This window comes from Solea senegalensis, linkage group LG20 (assembly GCF_019176455.1).
Source record: "Solea senegalensis isolate Sse05_10M linkage group LG20, IFAPA_SoseM_1, whole genome shotgun sequence".
NCBI lineage: Eukaryota > Metazoa > Chordata > Actinopteri > Pleuronectiformes > Soleidae > Solea > Solea senegalensis.
This window is the reverse complement of record NC_058039.1, coordinates 16593188-16620561: the sequence shown is the minus strand read 5'-3', so window position 1 is coordinate 16620561 and position 27374 is coordinate 16593188. Positions and strand designations below refer to the sequence as shown.

Sequence of the window (27374 nt, the reverse complement as noted above, 5' to 3'; positions counted from 1 at the left end):
AATATTTTTTTTAGCTTTGAAATGTGAATATTTTCTGTGTTTTTTTGCTCCACATAACAAAGAAATCATTTGACAAATAATAATAATAAAAACTTGTGTGGTTCTTGAGTGTGTTGTACCGGTAGGAGGTGCCGTAAACGCCCCTCCAGGTCGCAGAGTAGAACTTGCAATTACGGTAAATCGGACATGACATCAAACTGTGCATGTAGGTGTTTTCCGCATTCAGGGTCGAGCTGAGCGGCCAACTCCAGCTCCACAAGCTCCGGCGGCAGCAGCAGCAGCAGCAGCGGTGCACTCATCCCGGGTCATCCTCCCCCGCCAGAGGAGCAGCGAAACACCGCAGCAGAAGCAGCGAGAGACGCCGCTCTTCATGGGAACATCTGAGCCGGTGAAGAAGACGCTCCGTTTGTGCTTCACAGGCCACCACAGGTGGATGCAGCGTCACGGTAATACATGGTCAGTGTGACAACAACATGTCTGTCTTTAACAGTACGTATGTATGTATATATATATATATATATATATGTGTGTGTATATATACATATGAATGTATGTAATGTATGTCCTGTGTGAGGCGTTCACTGTCCCTCATTAGTCCTGAGGAATGTGAGCGCGGGTGTTTGTCTCAGTCAGGATTATTTGTAGTGTCAATAAAACAGGGGACGGATTATGATGAGAGAGTAAAGAACATGTACACTTTACTTTAATTATTTAATAATCCACATTAGAAAGGGTACGGTGTCCCGGAAGGAGCGTTTCTGTGCTGTGGGGTGTTTTTGTGAAATTCTTCTGCTCCCCAGAGAAAAGAAAGACGGAGAAAGAGAGAGAAGAGAATTCAGTAAGTTTTGTTTTTCTGCTTCTCGTCCACATGAGCAGTTATTGTGTCACACACTTACACACTTTAGGGAAACAGATACATGATGCGTTTACTGCTCATTTCTCATTTCTTTTAAAAATAAGCTGAAATGAGAAAGTGAAGGGGTTCACACACACACACACAATGCTGCTGAAAATGTCACTTTTCTGCTTTCACAAAGATTGTTTTAAGGTCATTGAACTATTGAATTATTGCTCTAATACGACAAGAACACAAACAAGTGCCCAGGATGAGTTTCATAAGTGAATTAAAATGTTATGTTTAAATGTTAGGTTTTTGCATCTATTGAAAAAGAAAGGGAGAATAATAACCACAAAATTCACTAGAAGTTAACAACTGCAGCTCTATATGTGTACATATATATGTATATGTATATATATATATATGTATATATATATGTATTTATTTATTTATATATATATATATATATATATATATGTGTGTGTGTGTGTGTGTATATACATAAGAGTTAGAGAGCATTTGAACAATAAAGCCACACAAAACAACAATATCTGGATTAGTTAGAATTAGAATTAGTTGTGTTTTTTGCACCAACAATTTGACCTCTGCATTTAACCCGTCCTTTTTCACACACACACAAGAAGTGAACGCACACACACAAGCCGGGCACATGAGCTGTCGGCAGCACAGAGCAGAGTAATGGGGATTGGGTGCCTTGCTCAGGGGCAACACAGCCCTTGACCCAATCCAGGGATTTGAACCGGTGACCCTCCATCTACAAGCCCAAATAGTTTTGATTCGGCCACGACAAACATAAAAGTGATCGTGACAGCTGGTTCCACGTGAAAACAGACGTGTATCATAATGTTTGCATCAAGTTGCTCATGAGTGTAGGAGGAGAAAGGACGTCTCTCTTTGTCTGGAGTCTTTTTAGCCAAATAAGTAAATCCAGAGAGACCCCCTTCACATTTGACCTACTTTCTGCCCCTGGAGAGCATTCCTGACTCACTGTGTTTGTTTTTACATTTAAGTGGAACATTTTTGTCATAAACTCTTAAGCTTTACAGTTAACGGGCTGTGAATATTCAAATTTGCTCAGTTTGTGAACTCTGTCAACAACCTGCAGCAGCAACGAAGGCTCCAATAACAACACACACATACAGTAAAAAGCATTGTTCCCTCCCTGATATCTTGGGATGTAGGGTTTTGCATATTTCACTTTTAAGCCACACCCCCAAGATATTTACTTATAGGGCATCTTGGGGTGTGGCAGATGTGACATCATACCAGGAAATCACTCACTTCAATGCAACATGAACAGCATGTCACCACACACACACACACATGCTGGTTTTGAATTCTTTGTGAGGACACTCGTAGACATAATGCACTCCCTTGCCCCTTACCCTAACCTTAACTCTAAAACCAGGTCTTAATCCCCAAAAAATCTGTTAAAGTTGTCCGCACAAGGTCAAAATGTCCTTGACAGTCGGCCCACACGGCCGATAAGACATGGGCACACACACATACACGCATTTTCTTGTACAACCTTCATCGTGAGGACACATAAACATAGACATAAAGTGTTCCCTTAACCATCCAAATGAGACCTAACTTTAACCCTTAACCAAACCCTAAACTCCATCTTATTCTAACCCGACCCTAAAGCCAAGTCCTTACCCTGAAAAAGCCCTAAACGTTACAGGTCCAGCAAAAATGTCCTCAGAAGGTCAAAATGTCTCCACATACTGTGGATAGTTTTGAGTTAAAATGTGTCCTCATAGCCTAACTACAGACACGTGTGCAACTATTCTTCTTGGACAGACTAAACAAAGAGTTATCCTTTAACTATAACCACTTAATGCCCAACCCTAACTTTTAACTTAATACAATTCAAGCTTCTTCTTAGCCCTATTCCTAACAAGTTTTTTCAGATAAGGACCCAGGTTTGGTCTTTGTTAGGACTGCTGGTCCTGACAAGGTCAGTGTTTATGCCAGAAAAGCTCATAACACACTTGATTACTTCACATACAGCATGTAGTTAGTAGTATAATCATGTCATGTTTTTCCAAGAGTTGTGCCAAGGTAATTAGTGGTAACTGCACCTGTTTGATTTGTTTTCAGTAGCATCTGTCAAATTATTCAAAAACTCCTGTACCAATCTTCTTTACTCTTGGTCAAGTCTGATCCAGTCTGATCCAGAGAAGAACACTTTAACTTCTGGAGCAGATCCGATTCAAGGGAGTGGATATATTAATACATTTTCACTTTATTTCAAACTTGAGTGCTTAATCTATTTCTGATCCTCTTCACTTTTTTCAATAACTAGAATGACATGTAAACAATCCGGTGCATTAAGAATTGTGAAGAGGATTCAAATAACAGGTCGTGCAGCAACTGATGCAACCACTTCATCCTGTAACATCCTGCTCTTTTATGAAAGCTTAACCCTTAAATGCGCCTTCAAAAAAGGGCGCCTAGGGCACCAAAATGTGTTCAGTCCTTTCCATACATGTCAAATATTAATTCATTTTTAAAGATTTTAACCCTTAAATTGCCAAGTTTTTGACAGATTTTGTCCGTAGGTGTGTTTAGTGTGAGTATTTTCCATATATATCAAATATTAATGCATTTTTAACATTTTGACCCTCACATTGCTTTAATTAAAAGTTTTTGTAATGATGGACCTTCATTTATGTTCTAATAAATTGATTATTTTCAATATACTTCATGCAAACTGGATTATTTTGGTCTGAATAATTTAACATTATCATAATGAGCTGCACGGCCAGGCAGTAAACATCCATTCAGTGCAAACTAAATAAGTAGTCCATGTTTATTTCAGTCTATACTGTACTATCGTTTTATCAATGCAGGAGTTTTCAACATGTTAATGCAGCAATCACTTTGAGATAAGGAGTCATTTAGAGTTTTTTATGTTTATGAACAAGTACGGTAGCATGTGGATCTGAATAATGAGCTGTATTTCTGTGTTGGTGGCATAATCTGCTCTGTACTGTAAACTCTCTCGAGTCCCATCACTGCAAGTTAGAAAGATTACATCAGCCCCCATGTTCCCTCTCCCCTGTGGTCACCTGATTGTTTCAGAAATCATTTTACCGGTCCATCAATGAAGCACTTCCTGTTTTAGTCCAGAGCCTGAGTGGAGTCTGTGTGTTTGTGAGTTCTGGCTAAAGACCAAAAATGATCTCTCAACTCTGGAATCACGGTCATGGAACTGACCGAGACTGTCACTCTGCCCCTTTTTTTTACCCTCAGTCACTTCTTACTCTGTCTTACAGAGAAAGAGAGTCGACCCAAAGCGAACCATAAACACCTTGTTTCTAAAATACAATAGAACCACTTCCCTTTATATGGTGCATGTTCCTCTGAATGTAAATTCTGTGAGAACTGCAGTGCAGAGAGCTCCTTTTTAAAAGTACAGCCGTGGTGTCAGGTGACTCCTGGACGTCCATACATGGAACTTTGAGTTCCATGTAGATAAATTATGAATTAGGCATCATCGGACGCAACAACACGAGAGGAAATGTTCAGACGTGTTTCATGACTGAAGTGAGACTGAAGATGGTAAAAATGTGGTGCAGTGGAGATGCCGAGCTGAAAAGAGAGAGTGTTACTGCGCAGATAAAACTCTGTCAAGGTTATTGCTACAATACACACGAGCACAGCTGTGACTGCAGGTAATGTCTTGTCTGGTCTTGTCTCTGTAGATCTATAGCTGCTCTGCAACCGCTGTCGTCTGATGGCGTTTATCAGCTGTAGAAAGTAGACAAAAATCAGTTTGGTATGTTCTGCAGTTATTTGCCTTTCCATCATCGAAAGAGCGCGGATATTTGATTTAACTCTCGATAATCTTGGATTTATTTAGATTTTATGGCTGTAGAATTGTCCAAAAATTGCCCCTTTTTCCCCAAGATAAGTTTCACTTTCCATATCTGGCATTATTATTATTCAATGACGGGAATTACGGGACCGAGAAGTTGACGTCGTCACAAACGTCTGTGATTAGACGGTTGTTTCCGTGGAAGTCCTGAGTGTAGGACTTATGGTAATGAGAAGGACGACAGGATGGTCACAGAAGGGTTAAAGGATTATTCTAAATTATATACAACATGTCCAACAGATTGTGTTGTGTATGTTTTAAGGGTTTATGAGTGAGCTACACTGTGTCGTGCTGGTGTCACATCTGGTCCAACTAAATTAATTGTCAGGTATTTTTGGTAATGGATTAATTTGAATGTTCATTTTAATAATTAAAAGTAGGGATGAGCCCAAGGTTGTCCAAACTACAGCCCGCGGGCTAATCACGGCCCTCGGTGAGACGTTGTGCGGCCCACAGCTTCGGTTTTATTATGAATTATTTATGGCCAGGGACAGACTTGGACAAAAAATGGCCCTTGGTCACATGTCACCCCCATTGGCTCAGCTGGTAAGGAGTTGCACTTTGACACCGGAGTCTCTGGCTTTATGCTCTAATCTCATAGTATGTTATTTGAATCCAGATGCGGAAAGAAAGGCAATCTTTCTTTTCATTTCTTCACTCCTGCGCGGCTTAGTTGTGGTTACATTTCCACTTAAAAATGATAATTGTGACAATGCAAATTACATTTTTATAAAACAGTGCAATTGGATGTGAATGTTACTGTTAAAAAAAGGAAAAAAAGGACCATTGGAATTCCTCCTTATTCCTGGAAAAACATTACCCAGGAATCTGAATGTTTTCCCCCCATTCCGTTGACAAACCTCTAAAGCCGCTCCGTCACTTTTACGAGGTCAACGCGATCTTTTGGCAAATGTTTTTATGCTCAAAATACTGAGTAAACACACTTTAAACACTTGCAGGTTTTTCTGTTTGTTTGTGAAGGGAGGTTGACGTGTCTTTATTGTCCTGTCATTGTTGTTGAAGGTGAGGTAAATGTGGTCAATTGCAGAGCCTGCTCTGACCTCCTCTGACTATCTTTGTTCTCGCCTTTTTCAGAGTCTATCAAAAACAAGCACCTGCAGTGAACATAGAGTAGCAGGTAGCAGATACGGTAGCATGAGGACGAGTGCAGTTCAGGGTGTGTTACTCACACATGCACATCATCACCTGTGTTTTTCTAGCTTTCAGGAAAGAGGACGATCAGGTTTGGAACCATAGGTCATGAGAGTGAGATCGGCTTGTTGATTTTTCACTGAGTGCGTAGTTATGTGAGTGTTGTGTGTAACATTTGGAGTCATGGAATTTGGATGTCGTTCATTTCCAGTTGTAGATAAGTATGTAAAGGCTATTTACTTTTTCTGAAATCTGAAAATACATTCATTTCTCTCTTTAAAAGGCGTAAAGGGCAAAAATAACTCTTATGAGAAGAGTAACAGATGTTTTAGTGTAGTTTAGTGTTTAACACTACTTAAAACAACACTTATTTGATTTGGTGTGAATTTAAGATTTGAACCTTGGTTTGTTTACTTTTAATTTGAGAAGCGGACATGGTTGTGTAAAACAAATGTGTGTGAGTGTGCGTTCTTGTATTTGTTGCCTCTTTATGACCTTTTCTGGCACTGACCTTGTCAGGACCTCCAGTTGTCCTCACAGGACCAAAACCTGGTCCGAAAGAGGCAGGAACTGGAACTGGTTAAGTTTAGGGATAATTTTTTATACCAAGGCCAGGGAGAGATGTTTAAGGGATAGCTCTCTCTCTCTCTCTCTCCATGTGTGTTTGTCCTTGCATTTGTAGTTTTGTGAGGACCAAAAAGTGGTATAAACCATGTGGAGTGGGGACATTTTGGCTGATCCTCATGTCTGTGAAGCTGCTGAGCAGCTGGTGTCCCTGTGATGTGTTTAAAGGTCCAGGTTGCGTAGAAATGGAAATTTCCACATCTGTCGTGACCTATTTGCCAGTCAAACGAGGCGTCAACTGTTGCTGCTTTGTTTGTTCTGACGCGGGTAAAAAAAAAAACGATCGTCTGATGTTTTAAAATAATAAAAATGTATTTTAATTACTAACTTCTGCTTCTCACACACTCACAGGTGCAGAGCTCGGAGGATCATGAACCACTTCATGTTGGCTGTGAAATAGCCAGCAGCGCTCCACCACAGGACCAGAGGCATCGAGGCAAATCAACATGGCCGTCTTCAAACCTGACAATGTGGAAGACTTGTATGAGATCGGAGAGGTTCTGGGAAGGTAGAGATAGGACTGACTGGCTTATCTTTTATTTTAAACCGGTGTTGATGGTTTCCTGTGTGTCTTATGGTGCGATAGATGATTTACTTTCACTATTAAAGAGCTCACAGACGAGCCATGGAAGCTGCTCACTGTCCACTGTCCTCGCTCCCTCTAGTGGGCACTTTGGGGAGGTGCGACGTGTTCGCGAGCGGGCCTCTGGTACGAGTTGGGCCGGCAAGTTCATGAAGATCCGTAAGAGCGCGTGCACTCACCTGGGCGTGGAGAGGAGCTGCGTGGAGCAGGAGGTGGAGATCCTGCACACGCTGCAACACCCGAACATCGTGGCCCTCAAAGACGTCTTTGAGAGTCGAGCCGAGGTGGTGCTCATCCTGGAGTTGTGAGTTGAAGAGATTTTTTCCTAGTATGTTTTCCTTTCATCATTGAATCCTTTTAGTTGTTTTTTTTTTCGCTCGTCCGTAACCACGAACGGACAAAAACTAAGCGGTGAACTGTGACGTTGCAGCGTGAACGGAGGGGAACTGTTTGACTTCATCGCCGACAAGGAGATGCTGCTGGAGAGCGAGGCCATCGAGTTCATGAAGCAGATCCTGGAGGGACTGGGATTCATGCACAGCAAGAACATCGGCCACTTTGACCTCAAGGTAACAGCCTGAGAATGTTTCTCCTGTTTTTGAAACACGAGTGTGAACTCCGAAAGTGTCATTTTGTTCCTGAAACTCTTCTTAATGTAAGAGCACTAAGCACCATTGAAACTGGAGGAGTTCTTATTCTTATTCTTTGAAATAAATCGTATTTTTGAGGGCCCGAAAACTCACTTACTCAACTCACTTCTTATTTACCTTTTAAATAAGAAGATAAATCAAACACACGGAAGTTAAGACAACAAATTGAAAAAGATGTGGCCATGTGGGGTAAACTCATCTGAGTAAGTAAGTTTTGAGTAGGAGTGAGAGTGCATTCCAGAGAAAACTGATCTCTGAAGGGGGTTTGGTGAATGGGCGTGGTAAACTGGAAATGGGAGGGGCTAAAAACAGACCCAAAGGGCTTCTATTAGGTCGTCTGGTGCCAGGTTTTTGAGTTGGCACACGCGTTTATCAGGTTGGGAGAGTCAAAAAAGTAAATGAGGGACCATGTACGAACGCCAACAGGAGGTTTGGGTTGAATGGTGGCTTGGAAATCCTCTTCATTTCCAGATAGCTTTAATAAATACATTTATCTGGGGAAAAAGCGGAAGAACACCTGGAGTAGGACTTTGGGAGAGAGTGTAGTGAGGACAGCGTAACCTGCAAGAAAACAACTAACATGCCACTGCACTCCTTTATGCCATTCCTTTATTATTGCACTATTTTTTTCCCACTGTTGCACATTTTACATTTTATGTTTACGTTACATTTTATGTTTATAATATTTTTTTTGTATTGTATTGCTGCTTTGTTAAAACAATTTCCCCTTGGGGATGAATAAAGTATTCTATTCTATTCTATTCTATTCTATTCTATTCTAATAACACGTGTTTCCAAACAACTGTATTAATGAATGCTTTCACGATGTGAAAACGACTTCACAACACGTCAGAAAATCAGTGCTGGACTTAATCTGTAAACGTCAATGACATTTGTTCACCATAACAAAACCCTCGTCTGTCCCTTCAGCCAGAAAACATCATGCTGTCAGACAACGTGTCTCAGAACCCCAACATCAAACTCATCGACTTTGGCCTGGCTCACCACTTCCAACAGGACGAGGAGTACAGGAGCTCCAGTGGCACGCCGCAGTACATCGGTGAGAAAGTGTGTTTTTGAATACGCTGGAAATGAATGAATCTTTATTGTCGTTGTACACGTGTACAAAGAAAGTGTGGTCGGCTGATTCTGCACAACAGTATTAAAAACAACAATCTTTGGTAGCAGCTTAATGAGATAATGAAGTGTCTGTGCACTGTGGTGGTGGGTGTGGACCAGGAGGCACCAGCTCTGGGGTAGAACCTGTTCCTTAGTCTGTTTGTTTTAGCTGTGACGAGTTACTTTTCCATGAGCGTAACTCCCAGAAACTCCACTTTCTGGTGGTTTGTCCTTGATCCGCCAAGAATCCGACATTTATCTCCTTAGTTTTGGAGGTGTTGAGGAATAGGTTTGTTTCCTTTGTAGCCCATCATCATCATCATCTCCTCCATCGATCAGACCCAGGGCTGCAGTCATGGGAAAAGACCAGAGGCGACCACAGGTGACCTAAAACAACTCTTCTCTCTCTCTCTTTCAGCCCCTGAGGTGATCAAAAAAGAACCTCTGAGCACAACAGCAGATATGTGGTGAGCGACATATGCACCTCTGCAACACACCCTGCCATAAATCCTTATTTATATTGTAACGTACACTTGGCATTTCCAGACATTTCAGTGTCTCCTCCTCAGCATACATTCTTCTCTCAGTGACCTGCTGGGGCACGCTGTTGCGCTGCGCACACACACTCACACACAATCACTCGTTTGTCACTCTACAGTTCAACACTACAGCACGTTTATCATCTCTTTAAAGGTTTAAACGCCTTAACGTGACCGTTTGTGTGTTGTGTGTCCTTTTCCTGCAGGAGCATCGGAGTTATTACCTACATATTGTAAGTTAAGTTGTACACGTTTGTGTGTGTGTTGTTGGCTGACGTGTCAAAACTTGTATGAGTAATGATATAGTGAATACCAGCAGGCTCTAAAGCTCTAAAGTGAAACTGTAATATCGTTTATGTGGAGGAACTGACTGTGTGTGATAAGCTTTTATCAGATTTGGAAGAATTTAAGCAGTGGTAACGACATATATGCACAATTTCCTTGGATGTTGTGGCATTTCTTCACTTGTGAATAATCTAAACTGAGCAAACACTGCATAATATAACCTCAGAAATCAAGATATTATAGCATTTGCTCAGGTTTTAGCCTCTTATATATTAATATTAATATTCACTAACTACAATCTACACCTGCTTAAGTCACCAGTATTTCTGATCAACAACTCCTGTGTGCTGTGATTTCAACTGGTGGATTTTCTCCATAGACCTTGCTGCAGGGAGGAAGTGTGGTTATTTTTCTAGAACCAAAAAGTTCTTTAATGTCTCAAGCACTGTTTAGTGGACGTGTCTCACACTGACGCTCTCTGTCCCACAGGTTGAGCGGTTTGTCACCGTTCCAAGGTGAGACAAATGAGGAGACGCTGACCAATGTCCTTGCCATGAAATATGAGTTTTATGCACAGTTTTTCAGCACCACCAGCTCCATGGCCAAAGACTTTATCCAGAAACTCTTGGTGGAAAACCCCAAGTATGTTGTATAGGTACAGTATCTGTCTGTTATAAGCCGTTTTCTCTTCTGCACGTCGTTGAACGTGATTTAAACTGTTGTGTTTAAGAGGCAACTCAACGTACACTTTCACCCACAGATAAACAAATCAAATCTAGATTATTTAACTGAGTTTCAGTTCTGTCCCGAGAGAGTGGAACTCCTGAACTCGTAAATGTCTTTTGAAAGTCTTGTAAAGGACACGCCGGACTTTACAAGAAAACTTAGGAAGAGTAGAGTAAAGCGATCATATCAGTGCGGCATAGTCACACAGTCGTTCCAGTGGTGGTCAAACAGTCTAACAGAGAGTCTTTGTGTTAAGATTCAAAGACTTTATTGTCACGTGTAGAGTAAGAGGACACGTTTCTTTCTTTGTCGTCCACACAAATGCAGAGTTAAAGGTCAAAAGAAGTAGATAAATAGTTAAAGGTAATAAAAGAACACACAATAAGAGCAGTGTAACTAGAAATGCATCCATCCATCCAAGTAATAAAATAAGTGCAAAGTGTGCAAACTGAAGTAGAAAGTTAATGTGCAAAATTATAATACGTTAGAACATCAGCGAATATAAAAGTCAGCCAGCGTTTGTTTGTATTGTATTTAATGTTCATATTAAAGGTACACTGTAAAATCCACTGAGCCGACCCAGATACTCATATTCAAATATAAAAGGCTGTTACTGGGTTAATGAAAAACAATAATTCATACAATCAGATGATTGTACACTTAACCTTATTTTGTCCACCTTTCACACATGGTTTTTATTTCCCTGTTTGCATAAGTTTCCCTAAAACACGTCTTTATCACAGACACTGGATCAGGATGATTTTATTTGTAAAAGAGATGCAAAACAACACAAAGCAGCAGCAGCAGCAGCAGCAGCAGCAGCAGCAGCAGCAGCAGTCGTCCAGAGACAAGTCCGACTTGTTTGACAACCTTTTATTCTGTTTTAAATCTGCCACTCTGGGGTTCAGGGATATAAATGAACTTCAATTGATGTTTTTGAATCGTCCCAATGAACTAAATGAACTAAATGAACCTTTCTCATGTGGTCACATGATACAAATGAGCTTAAACATTCAAATTCCTGTGGATTATTGATTTCAATCAATAGCAGATAAACATCTGAGTCAAAAACCGCCCACGACTCGACAGCAATAAGCTTAATTTTAAGGCAATAAATGTCTTTATTTTATATGATATACAAAACACACACACACACACATGTATATGTATATACATAATGAAAGAGGAGTATTTTTGTTACTTATCACTATCCTCCTGTGTTGTTACAGTGACAGGATGACAGCTGAGGAGAGTCTGCTTCATCCCTGGATTAAGGTTGTTCTTCTTTTTCCCTCTTCAGTTCTCGGTGACGTCACGTACCGCAAACGTTGTTTTGTTTTTAATGCGTCCAAATGTGTTGTTGTCCATCTCAGCCCATCACGCGCAAACAGGCGGCCAAGCGCAATCGATCCTCGATCAATATGAAGAGCTTTAAGCGCTTCAACGCCAGGAGGAAATGGAAGGTGAGTGAGGATAGAGAGAGAGAGAGAGAGAGGAGGAAGGAGATGACGCGTGATACTGACACACAAGCAGTTACAAAACTGCAAGACGTTGTGTCGTCTTCTCTGAAAGTGAGATTCTGCAGCAGCAGACCTCACGTGTTCACAGTCTGACATGTTGTTACACACAGCTGCCACCAAAAGTCTTCAAATATATTCCAGTCATGTGATTGTTCAACAGAAATAGTGGATTATCCTTAAATAAAATAACTAGACATGAGGGATCTCGACGGATGCCGATACTTTATAATTATTGGTTATTCATGGACTGAGCGTCAAGCTCTTTGTCAGCAACGCCCTGAGATTTCATTTAAAAAAAGAATGGTAATACAATATTAAAAAGAACAACAACAAATGACAAAAATGTAAAATATATCAAATGCAGATACAGCACAGACAAGTTTGGTAATAACATTTCTTTTGAAGATGTACTGTTATAAAATAAAAAGTAGAAACATATGTACATATATACATGTGTGTATATATATATATACATGTATATACACACATATATACAGAGGTTATAAGAAAGTGCAGTACAGTGTCTTCTTCTGTCCTTTTTTTTAAAATTATTGTTCTTCTTTTTTTTCACTCTATAAACACACCTGAGCAAAAAGTCGTTTGGAATTTGTGACATTTGTGAACCAAGTTCGGTTTAAATGGCTCGTTTTTATGAATGAAAGTAAAAAAACGGTCTATTTTGTGACTTCTGCACAATTATTGCTACTTTATATCACTACTAAAGATGTGTTTTAAAGCCTGAATATGTGACGTATAAACACACCCCCTGTGGATGTCCATATAAGGAGTTGTGTATTATCTGTGCCGCATGTGCATGAAGGGTTAAATGATAATGAGTTGTCTCTGTTTGGTTGTATCACACCCCCGTCTCTGTCCCTCCACAGATGTCCTATAACATGGTGCGAATGTGTAACAGGCTGGTGCAGTTGAGGCTGCTGTGTAAGGGCAACGCTGATGCAGATCCACTACAGGTGAGACCACTTATAGACTCAGTCTCAATGTCACCACAACACGTGGGCGAACACATCTAAATCCAAGTGTCCTGAACTCTGTCTGCAGAGACAATGTGAAAGCGACGTGGAGGACACTGAGAGCAAACCTGCGTCTCTGCTGCGGCGACGACTCAGCAGCAGCTCATAGAGAAGCACGGGTCCAACACTGCAGGGACACACGTGTGTCCCCCTGATCCTGGTGAAGTGAAGTGGACAAACACATGTTGACCTCCACTCTGTCTGTCTGTCTGTCTGTCTGTCTGTCTGTGTGTCTGTGAGCAGTTTCAGTCTAAAAGTAAAGGACAGATTTCTGATGACATTTGTACGTTCTTGGTCCAAAGACGACGTGATTTTGTCGGTGATCCATGTTCAGGATTTTTTTAAAGCCAAGACAGCGGGGAGTTTATCGACACTGTGGGAAAACTGAGCGGCCTTAGACGAAGGTTCCTGCTTTCACCTCGTCTGACCAACTCTTCTCAGAGAATAAACTGTGTTTGTTAACCTGCGACTCTGAGATTACACGATATGCACAGAAAAAAAAAAAAAGATTGTACCAGACGTGGTTTTATTAAGTCTTCCATGACTTTGATATTGAGGAGTGTACAGTACTTACATCATTGTCGGTGTCTGTTACGTGTTCAACACAAAAACGCATGCAGATGAAGTGTTTTTGGCTAAAACCGTAAAGTCTATGGATTATTTATGGATTGATTCTCGTCAGTTGTGATCATTTATATGTGAACGGAGATCTGGAAAAACTTCTATTTGGACTTTTTTACAGTCTTATAACAATGTTGTCTCTATGGAGATCTATACATTAATAATTAACCCGTCAGCAACTGAACAACCCCAGAAAATAATCTGCTACTAGAGATTAGGAGTGTGTACACACACTTCACGTCTCTTACAGAACAACGGACGCGTTATGAGTCACCGCGGTGTCACTGTGTTCCCAGATCGCATGGATTACTTCATAACAATCACAATAACGCAATGTTCTTTAGTTAGTGATTTAAGGGACGACTGACGCCATCATTTTCTCTTAAAAGGGTTTTGAGTGAAAAGTCTCTTTCTCGCAAAAGCTCAAATGAGTGTGAAATGGAAAGAAAAAAAAAATCCCATTTCAATCTCAAGGTTAATGCAGTAGCTGCTTTTTAACTCTCGCACGACTCCTCGTGACACGTTTGCTCAGTTGCTGTGGAAACCCAGTGGTGTAATATGATTTTGTTTGAGCTCCTCTGGCTTCTTCTTCTTAGTATTAGTCCCAGTTGTTAAGTCAACATTGATCATAATAATTTAGTTTACAGAAGGTTTTTTCGTTTTGTTTTTTAAATCACCAAGTGAAGACGAGGACATTTCTCTGTGTTTGTGTTTGTGTCACTTCTCTCATGATCTACACTTGAGGACAAAGTTAGTTATTCTGCCTTTGTCATTGTTTTAAAAGTCTTTCTCCCACGTGTTTTTCAAACATCCTAGTTTTATTTTGGATACTTCCATTATTTGACTTTGGCACACAGAAATGTAATCATTCCACAAAAAACAACTACTAAGGTGAAAATGATTAGCCCCGCCTTTAAAATCAAGTTCAAACTGAGGATTTATCTCCCACGTTACACACAGTGTAACATCTTCAGTCAGGGTTTGAGCGCTTGTCTCGTTAATCCGTCGATTATTTTCTCGAGTAATAAAATGTCAGAAAATGCTGATGCAGTGTTTGTCAAACCTACAAAGGATGATGTTCTCAAAAATATCCAAACATCTATTCTGTTTTAATGATTTCTTTGTTCTATGGCGCAAAGAAACAAGAAAATATTCACATTTAAGAAGCTGAAAAATCCTTAAAAACTCTCGAATCGATGAATCGATTGTCAAAATAGTCGGAAGTTCATTTAGTAATCGATTAATCGAGAGAAATTAAATAATTCCACAAAAACCAAAAACTACCAGGGTCAAAATGATTGTAGAACTGACGTTTTTATTGAGCCGTAGCACAAACCCACTCAAAACCTGAGGATTCATCTCCCACGTTACACGCTCATGGTTTGAGTTTCGAGAACGCGTCATGAACGAAAACAAAATAAATCCCTTCAGACTTGGAGAAAAAGGATTATATAAAAGTTATCACAGCGTTTCCAAGTGTCAAGATCTGGTGTGAGTTTGTTTTTGTGGAATGATTTGGGAAATTCTTTTAAAAAATAAGAATTTCCTCCTCAGGTGTGTGTTTTTAAAATGTCTCTCTTGTGGTTGTTGTGATATGAACTCTTTTTCTGCTATAACTCTTATTATAATGCACAAATTATGTTTAATGTGTGTGTGTGTGTGTGTATCGTTTAAACTACTAAATGTTATGTTCATTCTCAGAAAAATCATGACGGTGATGTTTCTGCAGATGTTTGTGAGCAGCATAAGTTAAAATTAGTTCAAAGAAAATTAAAAAAAGTTATTCGACTTTAGAATTTGTTGGAACTGATACAAGACGACATTACCGCTTATAATTCTGCTGCAATTGTCCGTGTTTTGGTCTAAAACCAGAGCTTGATTCACACTGACACTGTGACATTTGTGTGCTTTTACATTATATATTCAAAAAAGAACTATAAATACTATTGTTATAGTTGTATTTACATTTTTATTTATATGGGTAAGAGATGGGAGAGATGATGTTTATTTAACCCACATTTGTGATATAAATATGCAGCTATTTTATTTTTAAACATACTTTTGTTGTATTTATATGAAATAGTGTCAAAGCTATCACTTTTTCCCGTGGTTCGTTCTGATGGCATGAATCTGTCTTTTCTAATGCGACTGCAGTGACCAGCGATAGACGTTATTGTTATTATTAACCTAGTTGTTACGGTAAATGTACATGTTCTGTGTGCTGTCCTGTAACGCGTTATAGAAGCAAGAAAAATCCTTGAAATCATTGGGAAATCATTATATTTTTGTGTCATGAACCACCTGCAGTGGGTGATCTATAATCACATCAGTCTAACTATGTAATCAGATTTGTTTTATTGACAGAAATACAGTTATGTTTCACTCCTGTGACGTGGTCTCTCTGTCTCTGTCTCAGTGTCTAACCCTGACTTTGACCAGAATCACAGTTCTTAACTAGGTTCTTCCTCTGTGAGGACAGATGTGATGAAGAGCAGCTGACCACTGAGGACAAGGTGCGATGTTTGTGTGAGGGATCTGTAATGAATCTCAACGAGAGAGAGAGAAGCACAGAGGGTTAAAAGTATGAGGTGGAAACAGTCGCAGAAGTAGTGAAGTCAGAACTGATAAGTGAGTGTAGATGGTTGCACCGTTGTTTTCTGTGTGACCGCACACTAACGTGGCTTTAAGTTTGCCAGGACTTCAGCTTCAGCACCTTTGTCTTTGAAACCCGAGGAAAACTCACATGTAAATGTTACCACAGTATCACTGAGAATATCCTCTGCAAACCACCGCAGTCGCAGTTGTTGTCAGACAGAAATACTACACCCACAGTGTTTTATTTATGTATATACAGTATATATATATATAACTAATATACTGTCTGTACCTTATGTTGGAAGCTATATCTTTGAATATGACATGAGGTTTTACTGTTGCATGTACCAAAATAACTGAAATTATATTTTTAAATGCTAAAATATAATTAGCACTATTGTTGTTGTCCATTCCTTTTTAAATGTACTGTTTTACAAAATAAATAAAATAAATTATATATATATATATATATATATATATATATATATATATATATATATATATATATATATATATACATATATGTATGTTTTCTTTCACTTCCCAAAGTGAATGATAGGTAAATAGGTAACTGAGTTGTTTGATGTCGTGCTATTGCTGCTGCACTTCTGTGTCCAGCGTAAACGTTCAGAGCAGAGGAAGTACGGCAGATGAATGAGTGACATAAAGTGTTGTCATTCATTTTCTTTTCTGTGTCTTTTTACTTCCTGTTTTATTTTGTGTCTGTGTTTCACTTCAGGGTAACTTCCTGAATCCTGGTGTTTTCTTGTGTTGGTCTATTATCATCACCTGTGTCACACGAGTCACACACCTGTGTCTGTCATCTTTCATCATTTAATCACACCCTGAAAACCTGCCCTGATGTTGTGTCCTGCACTTTGATCCACTCTGCAATCATTACAGGTATTTCCTTTCTCTTCCTTTTTATCAGATGAGTCACTTAAGCCATAAAGATAAGGAGAATATGATGATGATACTGATGAGATGTAGTGTGGTGTAAGCAGAGGTGGAAAGTAATGAATCACATTATTTACCGTTACTGTAATTGAGTAGGTTTTTGTGTGTGCTTGTACTTTTTAAAGTATATTTGTAATTTTTTTCAAGTATGTTTTTATGGAAGGACTGAACTTCACTACGTTTTAAATCACATCCGTTACTCAGTAAAACAAGGTTGGCCTGAATTAAAAACATTTAAAATAATAATAATTCACACAATGGCAACTTTGGTAGTGAGTGATGAGGACAGGTGAATGATGATGAGGACAGGTGAATGATGACGAGGACAAGTGAATCATTCACTTGTATGATGAGGGCATGTGAATGATGATGAGGACAGGTGAATGGTGATGAGGACAGGTGAATGATGCGAGGACAAGTGAATCATTCACTTGTATGATGAGGGCATGTGAATGATGATGAGGACAGGTGAATGGTGATGAGGACAGGTGAATGATGAGGACAAGTGAATCATTCACTTGTATGACGAGGACAGGTGAATGATGATGAGGAGAAGTGAATAATTCACTTGTATGATGAGGACAGGTGTATGATGAGGACAGGTAAATGATGAGGACAGGTGTATGATGATGAGGACAAGTGAATCATTCACTTGTATAATGAGGACAAGTGAATGATGATGAGGACAGGTGAATGATGATGGGGACAGGTGAATGATGAGGAGACCAGGTGTATGATGAGGACAAGTGAATCATTAACTTGTATGTTAAGGACAGGAGTATGATGAGGACAGGTGAATAATGAGGAGACCAGGTGTATGATGAGGACAAGTGAATCATAACTTGTATGTTGAGGACAGGTGAATGATGAGGAGCATCGGTGAATGATGAGAACTGGTGAATGATGATGGGGACAGGTGAATGATGATGAGGACAGGTTAATTGGCACTAATTAAGTTCAAGCATTTGTGTTCCCTTGTCTTTTTTGCATGACACAAGAAAGAACCCCAACCTTGTTTTAAAAAAAGTAACTAAATAACTTTTACTTAATCTTGAGTAGACGAGTACTTTTACTGGTCTACTTTTACTAATGAAGTAAAATGTTGTGAACATAGTGGAACTTTTACTTGAGTAGAATATTTCAGTACTCGTTCAACCTCTGGGTGTAATTATTTTATCACAAAATACCACAAACACTGAGTAAGTGACAACTTTGAACAAACAAAAACAGACACGGATGCATTTGGTGAAACACTTTCTTTCTTTCTCAGTCGTTAAAGACCGATACAGAAACATACACGAACGATAACTTTCAGATGTAAAGGAGAGAGGACAACGTTAAATAACAGTCGCACAAACAGAGAGAGATTTCAACACCTAAACAGTTGAAGGAATGAGGAAACATAAACGAGACACAGAAAGAAGGAGGGGGGACGTCGGTGATGATCAGCAGAAAAAGGCTGAGTTTTGAAACCACAGCCTGACGGACGATGGAGCTTCATGACGTTTAACTGAAAACACAAGCGGGAAAATGACTCAACATTTTGCACTTTCAATTCTTATTTTTTTAACATTTTGGTATTAATCCTGGCATTAAAAATTGTTTTTTGGGGTTTTTTTGCCAATAAAAGTGAAGTGGAACAATTTAAGATTTTGACTGTAAACTATTGGAAATAATCGACCAAAACAAACAGAGTACAAACATTGTAATATAATCATTTAAAAGTGGCACTGACACTAATGTGTCTCTAATTATAATAATTAAAACGCGACTTACATTGAGGTCATGTCATTGAGGGCGTGGTCCAGTTCCTCACTGATGGCTTTGTACTTGAGTTTCTGTGCGTAAAGCTCATCTGTGCAGCAGAGGAGGACGACAGGAAGTGAAAATTATATATATATATATATATATACAGTATCTTAAATTAAATCTATAAATACTCGTTCATAAAAGTTGGAGTCTCTATTACTCACAACAACAACATGTCGTCACAGGAGAATGTTATCAAACTGCGAGGTCAAAGGGCAGTCGTAAACCACGGATTATCATATTCTAATTCTAAATTAGCCATTTTTATTCACAATAGAAATGAAATTATCATCAAAATAACTATGACAAATTATGCAAAGAACAACAACAAACAACCAAGGACTTATCATTAAATATGAAATGTTATGCATAATCATATATAATATACTTAATATTAGTAGTGTTCATAATAATAGTATTAGTAATTTTGTATGTTCCAGAACACACAAAAATTACAAATAAAATCAATACTGAACCTTCAAGATCATCAATAGTCTTCTCCAGCTTGGCCACAGATCTCTCAGCAAACTCAGCTCTGGTTTCAGCCTGACACACAAATCACATGTCAACAAATCACTATATATATATATATATATATATATAAACAGTAAAACAACAGTATGCATGTAAATGTCCCATATATCCATATTTAGAGACTAGAAGATGAATTTGAAGAAAGAAAACAATATAACTTAAGTCATTTCTAAGTTTCGTGGCTGACTCTTGGTCACTAATGGTCACTTATGTTGAGTTTAAATACATGAATCCACTGAATGAACTGTGTAACCTCACTCACAGGAACAGGAAGTTGTTTACGTCACTGTGACAAACACTAAATAAACTTGATAAGATTTGCTGTTTTTGTTGGAAGTGGGGGAAAATAAACGGGTTTGATCGTCTTTGAGTGTCTCACCTCTTTCAGCTTGTCAGTCAGGATCTTGATCTCTTCCTCATACTTGTCCTCCTTCTGAGAATACTGTGGTGAGACACAACGTTGTTTACATTTCACATCTGCGTGAATGAAATTCCACACGTCAACTCTGAGATGACCTTAATCTCAGAGAGGATCTGAGGTTAAGTTTAGTGAGGGACCAGGGATATGGTTTCATAGGATGAATGAACTAAAAAAAAACTAACACACGTCCGTCCGTGTTCATTCATTCATTCATTCTTCATTTTGCTGCCACATTGGTAACAAAAATACTAACATGAGCAACTTATTTGAGTTACATTTTTGGCAACTCACAAATGTGACTTTTTAAATGATTTTAAATGTTCATTCATTCATATTTTCTACTCTAAATGTTAGTATCTATGTATTGTTCTGTAAATAGTCATAGTTTATTTGCGGTTAATTGTATTTACTGCATTATTCTTGCGTCATACCCACTCCCACGCTCCCTCTCTATGCCCCTGCTGGTGGTCACCTGCCACCTAGTGGTTCTAGTCAGACATTACACAGCTGCTGATATCACAATATTATATTTTATTATATTATATAAGTCCCGTTCTCACACAGACATAAGGAATGAGGAGACGGTATATTTACCTTCTTTCATTCATTTAATCACGACCTTCACTAGCATCGCTTTACAGACTTTGAATCATTCACATTCACAAATGAGCAACTTATCCTAGAGCAGCGTTTCCCTGATGTTTCCCTGCTCTATCGTCTGCATTAGAACAGAACAGTCCTGCGATAAAGTACTCACTTAAAGGTGATACTTGAGTAAAAGTACAAGTATCTTTACCAGAAATTGACTTTGGTAGAAGCTGAAGTCAATTTTTTAAGTAAAAGTCTTAAAGTCTATGACAGTTCTGTACTTAAGTATCAAAAGCCATTTTCTGATTTAAAATGTACTTGGAGTGAGGATTGAGCCATAGTGGTTCAGTGGTAGGACGAGTTGTCTTCCAACTGAAAAGGCTGTGGGTTCAATTCCTGGCCCTGCTAGTGTCCTTGAGGAAAGACACTTAACCCCCCGTGTTGCATCATGCGTCTATCCTGTCAATCCAGGACCAGGATTGAGAAACACTGCATTAGAAGATAGTCCACAGTGGCCATGAAGAGATGAAGGTGTCATTAAACCATCGTCTGCTTTTTAAAGTGTGTCGAGAAAATCTTCCCCACACTTTTACAACACTGACAAAAGGACAGGAAGCAGTTTTCATTGATGCCAGATTGTGACTCCACCATCTGCAGCCTTCTGTGATTTAAATCTAATCATCACCAACACGAGGAGGAGGAGGAGGAGGAGGAGGAGGAGGAGACTGGAATAATTCCAATCCTCCACCCGGCCATCGTCACAGATATATTCTGCTTTTATGAGTGCGGCACATTTAGAGAACAATACTTTTCTGTTTACTGAAAGAGTTACTGGTTACAGTGGAATGACTATACAACACCTGTTCTGTGTAAAATTCAAAGGCTCGGTCATGTGTGGAGACATATGTCATCCTTCACAGTGTCACTTAAACCGCAGCTATTCAAGTTATCATGACGTATGTGTCACTTAATAATCCCTGAGACTAAAAATACTGTCTATAAAGAAGTGTTTCCTGAACTGGAGTCAACTCAATACCACTCTGTTTGTGTTCAGTACTGTTGTGAAATACTTTTGAATGATTACACTTACTGAAACTGAGTGTTCCTGTAGTTTTGACTTTATTTTGAAATCTACATCTGACGATATTAAGTTTTGCTTTAGTGAACGTTTGAAACGACAAATCCCGATGTGAGTTTTTGATGACGCGCGTGTCGGCTTCTTTCGTTTGTGACAAAGTCACATTAACAGGCACCATGCCACAAGTTTGAGTATCTACCAATAATGAATTTGATATTATAACAATGGTGAAAATCATACATCAAATAGCTGTAGTGCTTTTCAGGAAACTCAAAGACGTTTGCCAAAAATAACAAATGAGAACAGTAAAAAGAAATACAAAAAATAAAATAATGATTGAAAATTTAAAAAATATAATACTCCAACAGTGTGACCAATATGCAGTTCCCATAGAAAATCAACATTTCTATTAACATATTTTGTTTGTATGGATTATTATAACATCATCATAATGAGAACATATGTGCAGAATATCTCCTCTCTGACTGTTTTATTGTTTTCGATCAGGTAAACCAGCCATTTCCAAGAGATATGGTTGATAAATGAATCACAATTCCATTTATACATGTGTTATTTAGTCATTTTTTAAGGGAAAGGCTGGAAAAAAAACTCTTCCATGACTCATCTGTGGGTCCTGATCTATGAGAGTATCTATGAGTAAGGATACATTTGTGATGTGTTTCTCCACACATTTCTTCTCCTTATCATTTGTCCCTCTCACCACTACACGCACGCACACACATAACAAAAGTGAAGTGTTTCTCTGCTCGTACCTTCTCAGCCTGCGCCTCCAGAGACTTCAGGTTGTTGGTGACGTTCTTCAGTTCGTCCTCCAGCTCAGCACATTTACTTGTTTTCATGTCGGTGTCAAGGGAGAGAAAAACACAGAAGTGGCTTGAACTAAACTGAAATCAGCAAATCATAATAACAATAATAATAATAATAACAACATACAGTACATAGGTGGATGTAGAATTCAGGTACTGGCAAACTTTATTTTTAATGTTCCTGGACATTGATATTGACCAATAGTACTAGTAGAAACCTACTTAAAAGAGCAGAGTGGGATTTCTTTAAAATAGAGAAAAACACTTAAAATGCGCCTTTAATATGCACTTGCAAGGGTCATGTTAATTTTTTAAGTTAAGTGTTTAATTCTTAGAAAATTAAGTTATCAGGTGATATTACTACTGTATTTGCTGCACGTTTAAAGAAAACATGTATTACACATCTACGTGACAAATAGACAGTAATCCAGAGGAAGCAGATTATTAACCCACCACCTAAAGCAAAAGGCCTTAATGTAAATACTCACGCCTCAGCAAGCTCCGCCCTCTCCTCCGTACGTTCCAACTCTCCTTCTACGATCACCAGCTTACGAGCCACCTGGAAAAATGATAAATGATAAATGTTATTTCATTTCAAATTTAAACATTCAAGTATTTCCACATACACATGAATGGGAAACGGTAAAAATGAAATGATGTCAACCCAGCCTCACCGTGGTTGAAACTTTAAATGGGTTTTCTCACCTGAATCAAAGTTTTGATACCTTTTACGGTTTTTAAACAATCGCAATTTAAGTTTCGTACTTTTTTTGGACCTTTTCAGATTTTATAATGAGTGTGTATTGCGCCCGTTCTATAATCTATAAAAAAAACTCCCACAATTTACAACCTACTGACATTTTTACATAAAAACATTGCTGTGGTCTAACAGTGCGTGTTGTTTTGATTTTTATATGACGTTTTTTCTTAAAATCACCTAAAAGCACAGACCTCACATTAACTCTCATGTTAAAAACTGTCATTTCTCTGTCAATTCACACCCGTTTTTCACAAAATGAGGGAGCTTCTGAAAGCCTCCTGATGTAGTTTGAGACCTCCGAGCTCCTGGAGAACAGACTCCCCGAGGTGAAACGCAGGAACACTCACCTCCTCATACTTGCGATCGGCCTCCTCTGCGATGTGTTTGGCCTCCTTCAGCTGAATCTCCTGCAGCTCCATCTTCTCCTCATCCTTGAGAGCTCTGTTCTCAATCACCTTCATACCCCTTCAGGCACACAAAAACATCATGTTGAAAACAACAATGTATTCCATTTAGCCTCGAAACAGAAACGTACGGAAGCATTGAAATCAAAGATGTCAGTTTAATCCAGTTTGACTTTGCTTTTGGTTTGAGACACTGGGAGATTCTCCTGTCTTTAAGTCATATTGATGCTATAAAGGTCTTTTTATCTGCTAATCAAATACGTTTTGAAGTCATTTAAAGCTACAGTATATAGGACTTTTCTTTTGGTGTTATTGATCTATATTTCACGATAACCTTTCAAAATAATTTGAATATTTTTGCTCTGTTTACAGCTTCAAATCTGTTGCATCTCAGGAGACGTTGACCTATCACAGAGCAGGTCACAGGTGAGCGTGAGCTCCTATTGGCTGTTCTGTGTTACTCCTGCTCTGTGTACACTATAGAGGTTAACTTAAATATAAAAGATATAAAGAATAAAAGCTACTGTTCTTTAATTAGCGAGTAGTGACTCATCTCTCTGAGAAAGACTCTGAAAACTGACTCTGACAGGTGACGCGTGCCCTGGTGGCAGACACCTGAACTGCAGGACACAATGCTTTATTGTGTTTTCTATCTTTGGAGATGTTATCTCATGATGCTTCAGAGTCCTACAGCGCTTCAGCTTGAGAGGAGAAGCTAAAAAAAACCACCGAGACAGCAGGGTTCTGACTTTAAACTGGCCCTGAGCAGAAGATCAACCACTGTGAACTTAATATACTGAGGTCAATGTCCCTCTTGTTGTGACACGGAGGCCTAAACGGTTGTGGCGAGCACCTCTCGCTCTCGTCCGCAGCCTTCTCGGCCTCCTCCAGCTTCTGCAGCGCGGTGGCCAGTCTCTCCTGAGCTCGGTCCAGCTCCTCCTCCACCAGCTGGATGCGTCTGTTCAGAGAAGCCACCTCTGCTTCAGCCTGAGCACAGAGGAACACAAGCACCGCTAAGTGAGTGAGTGAGTCAGACACACCAGTGTCCTGCTGACACCTCCACAAAAACAACAACAATGATGACGATAACGATGATGATGACGATGATGGTGATGTGTCAGTACGACAGGACCAAATCTATGTTGGCTGTTCAAGTTACTGTATCGAACAGAAGTGGTATACAGGTCAATATTTAAGATATATTGGTTATATGTGGATTATATGGAAATATAGAAGCATTTATAAAATAAAAGTTGACGCTGTTTACTGATCACTTTCTTAAAATACTCAAAGACTTATAACCACTATATTTTACCATTATTTGTCTTATTCTTATTAATAAATACATGATGATGATAGGATTGTGTGAACGTGAGGGTGAATGTTGGACGTCTGAAGCTCGTCTTTCTGTCTTCTCTCTGTGTTCTTATCAAGGCGTCCTCTGAGGACAGAACAGTGTCCCGCGCTGACAGCTGTACTCTCTCTACATGCTTCAAATCAATTCTTCTGTAATGAGTCAGATGAGTCAGGATTAACTCAGCTGTGTTCAAAAAGAGGCTGGAATGTGTCTCAGTCTACTATCCTTATGATTTTAAATCAGTCTACGCGTTGATCTTCAGGGGGTCGGACATAAAAGATGATTGCTTCTCTGAAATGTACATTTTTACAGCATTATCTCGTGATATTTATAGAAAATAATTCATTTATCACTCAGCTGACCGAGGAGGAATGGAATCGGGACCAAAAATGGACTCGGACCATTGTTAAGCTCACCAGTCAAGGTTGGACGGCAGGCACCGTGGCCAAAATAGGGCTCTGAATCCCCGCAACAGCTGAGGGGGCTCCATGCAAAGCATGATGGGAATGGAATGCGAGGGGAGACGCGGTGAATCGGCCTGGATTGGTTTACACTGGCATTATCGCGGCTTTTATCAGAGCCTCGCGCTCGGTGCCAGTTCATGACAATGTAGTGAGTGAGGGATGTGCACAGGTTGATAATATCAGATAATGTCGTATACACTCAAACAGACTCTCTCTCAGCCTACGATACCATGTCGTCTACGACTTTTCTACGTTCACTTACGTCAGCGGCCTTCTTGTCGGCCACCTCCAGCTTCTCCTGGGCGTCCTTCAGGGCCTCAGAGTATTTGTCCAGCTCGTCCTCCGTCCCCTTCAGCTTCTTCTGCATCTGCAGGAGCTCGTCCTCATGCTGACGAAGCGGGAGAGATCAAATTTGTTCACATCATTTCATTAATGTGGGGATTGTCACGTTCCTGGAACATAATATCTTCTCATCTCATATGTTGCAGTTAAAGTTAAAGAGCGTGTCCTCTTTAACTCTTGTCCTCGTGTATGAAGACAGCATTTCATATTTGGTCCTCTGTGTATTATTGGAAAGTGCAGTGTGGATCATTTTATTGGCAGAAATTGACGATACTTTGGTTTTTAATGAGCCTGAGGCAAGGGCCTTGCTTTGCGGCACCGCCATGTTTCTATGGCAGCCTAAATGGACAAACAAAGTGAGAGAATGTGTTTAAAAACAGACAAAAGAAGAAGATCAAAGAAGAAAGGACACTGTAGTTCTTTGTCTTGGACACTGCTTTCTACACACTGGACCTTTCTGTGTCTGTCTATCTATTGGCAGAAATTGATTTTAAAAGATTATTTCGAAGCATATGAAGCAGTTTATATTAATGTCTTATGTTATATGTTATATGTGTGAATCTCAGTGTTGCTTTAAGTGAATTATCATAAACATGATTGCACCAACTACGAACATACTAACACACAGCCTATAACTGTAAACCTATATCTATAAATAAATCTTTATCTATAAATAGATCTTAATGAAGAAGCTGAGGACTTGACCTTTCGGGCCCCCAGGTTTGAATTGTTACTCTGAATGGATCAGGTCAAGTTCTGTTGTTGATACAGAAGGTATCAGGTCTGTGTCGGTGTGTCAAATGTCAAGTCGGAGCCTGTTTATACTGGGCATTAACTCGTCATCTGTGGCTGGATATTCGATCTGGATAGAGAAGGATTCATGTCATGAAGATGAAATGACAGAAACTACAGTTTTGTTTCTATAGCCATAATTTAATTTAGCGTTAAAGACTGTTGAGTCAAGTTCATATCAGGTTTTGGATATTTTTTAAAGTAAAAATAATGTTTTTATAGTGTGTCTGTCTCTGACGGTGTCATCTGATGCAAATAGATGCTCAAACAATGCCCACTGGAAAAAAGAGACAACGGGGAACAAAAATAGAGCTCCAGGTTTGTGGCTGGCATCTGTCCCGGCTTCAGTGATTCATTACTTTAGGTCTTTCACAACACAGAGACAGAGCAGATTCAGGTCTTAGTGGAGACATCTGTGATAGAATAATGCCTTAAATAACATAAATGATCCTATATCTTCACTCTGTATACAGGTGTTTCATTATTAGACGGAAGAAGACACAGAGGACGCCTCACTTGAAGGATTCAAAGGTTAAAAACTCCTCCTCTGCCTCTGCTAACCCATAATCAAGCACTTTTCTGGTGTTCCGGCTCTTAACTCACCTGTTTGCTTCTGTCTTCTGCTGCTTTCTTGTCGGCCTCGGCCTGTTCAGCCTGGTCCAGCGCGTTCTCCTTGTCCAGCTTCAGCATGAGCATCTTCTTCTTGATGGCCTCCATTTTGGCTGTGTTTTGTTTTGTGTTGTTTTTGCAGAAAGTTACAAGAAAGAGGGCGGAAAGACAAATGGGTGCGAGACAAATGGCCTGAGAGCCTGGTAAACTGGCAGAGACACCAAACTCTAACAAAGACACGGGGA

General features: G+C 39.4%; 2 protein-coding genes across 4 annotated transcripts; one reads left to right on the top strand and one right to left on the bottom strand.

Moving 5' to 3' along the window:
- The first annotated feature begins 174 nt into the window (after positions 1-174).
- si:dkey-240h12.4 (death-associated protein kinase 2) lies at positions 175-14627 on the top strand. 3 transcript variants are annotated; one of them, XM_044053202.1, is made up of 12 exons: positions 175-446; positions 6870-7026; positions 7184-7405; positions 7532-7670; positions 8682-8811; positions 9289-9337; positions 9616-9642; positions 10184-10336; positions 11650-11695; positions 11794-11883; positions 12825-12911; positions 13000-14627. In XM_044053202.1, the coding sequence occupies exons 2-12, from the start codon at positions 6965-6967 to the stop codon at positions 13078-13080; spliced, it is 1086 nt and encodes a 361-aa protein (XP_043909137.1). In that variant the 5' UTR covers positions 175-446; positions 6870-6964; the 3' UTR covers positions 13081-14627. The 3 variants fall into 3 exon arrangements, with proteins under 3 accessions (XP_043909137.1, XP_043909136.1, XP_043909138.1); XM_044053201.1 differs by having other exon boundaries at positions 175-456; XM_044053203.1 differs by lacking the exon at positions 175-446 and adding an exon at positions 5516-6115.
- Positions 14628-18385: 3758 nt separating this feature from the next.
- tpm3 (tropomyosin 3) lies at positions 18386-27374 on the bottom strand. The gene is made up of 10 exons (XM_044052727.1): positions 27124-27374; positions 25649-25774; positions 24419-24552; positions 23509-23626; positions 22890-22960; positions 22348-22423; positions 19867-19929; positions 19430-19499; positions 18921-18999; positions 18386-18654 (listed from the first exon to the last, which is right to left on the bottom strand). The coding sequence occupies exons 1-10, from the start codon at positions 27235-27237 to the stop codon at positions 18651-18653; spliced, it is 855 nt and encodes a 284-aa protein (XP_043908662.1). The 5' UTR covers positions 27238-27374; the 3' UTR covers positions 18386-18650.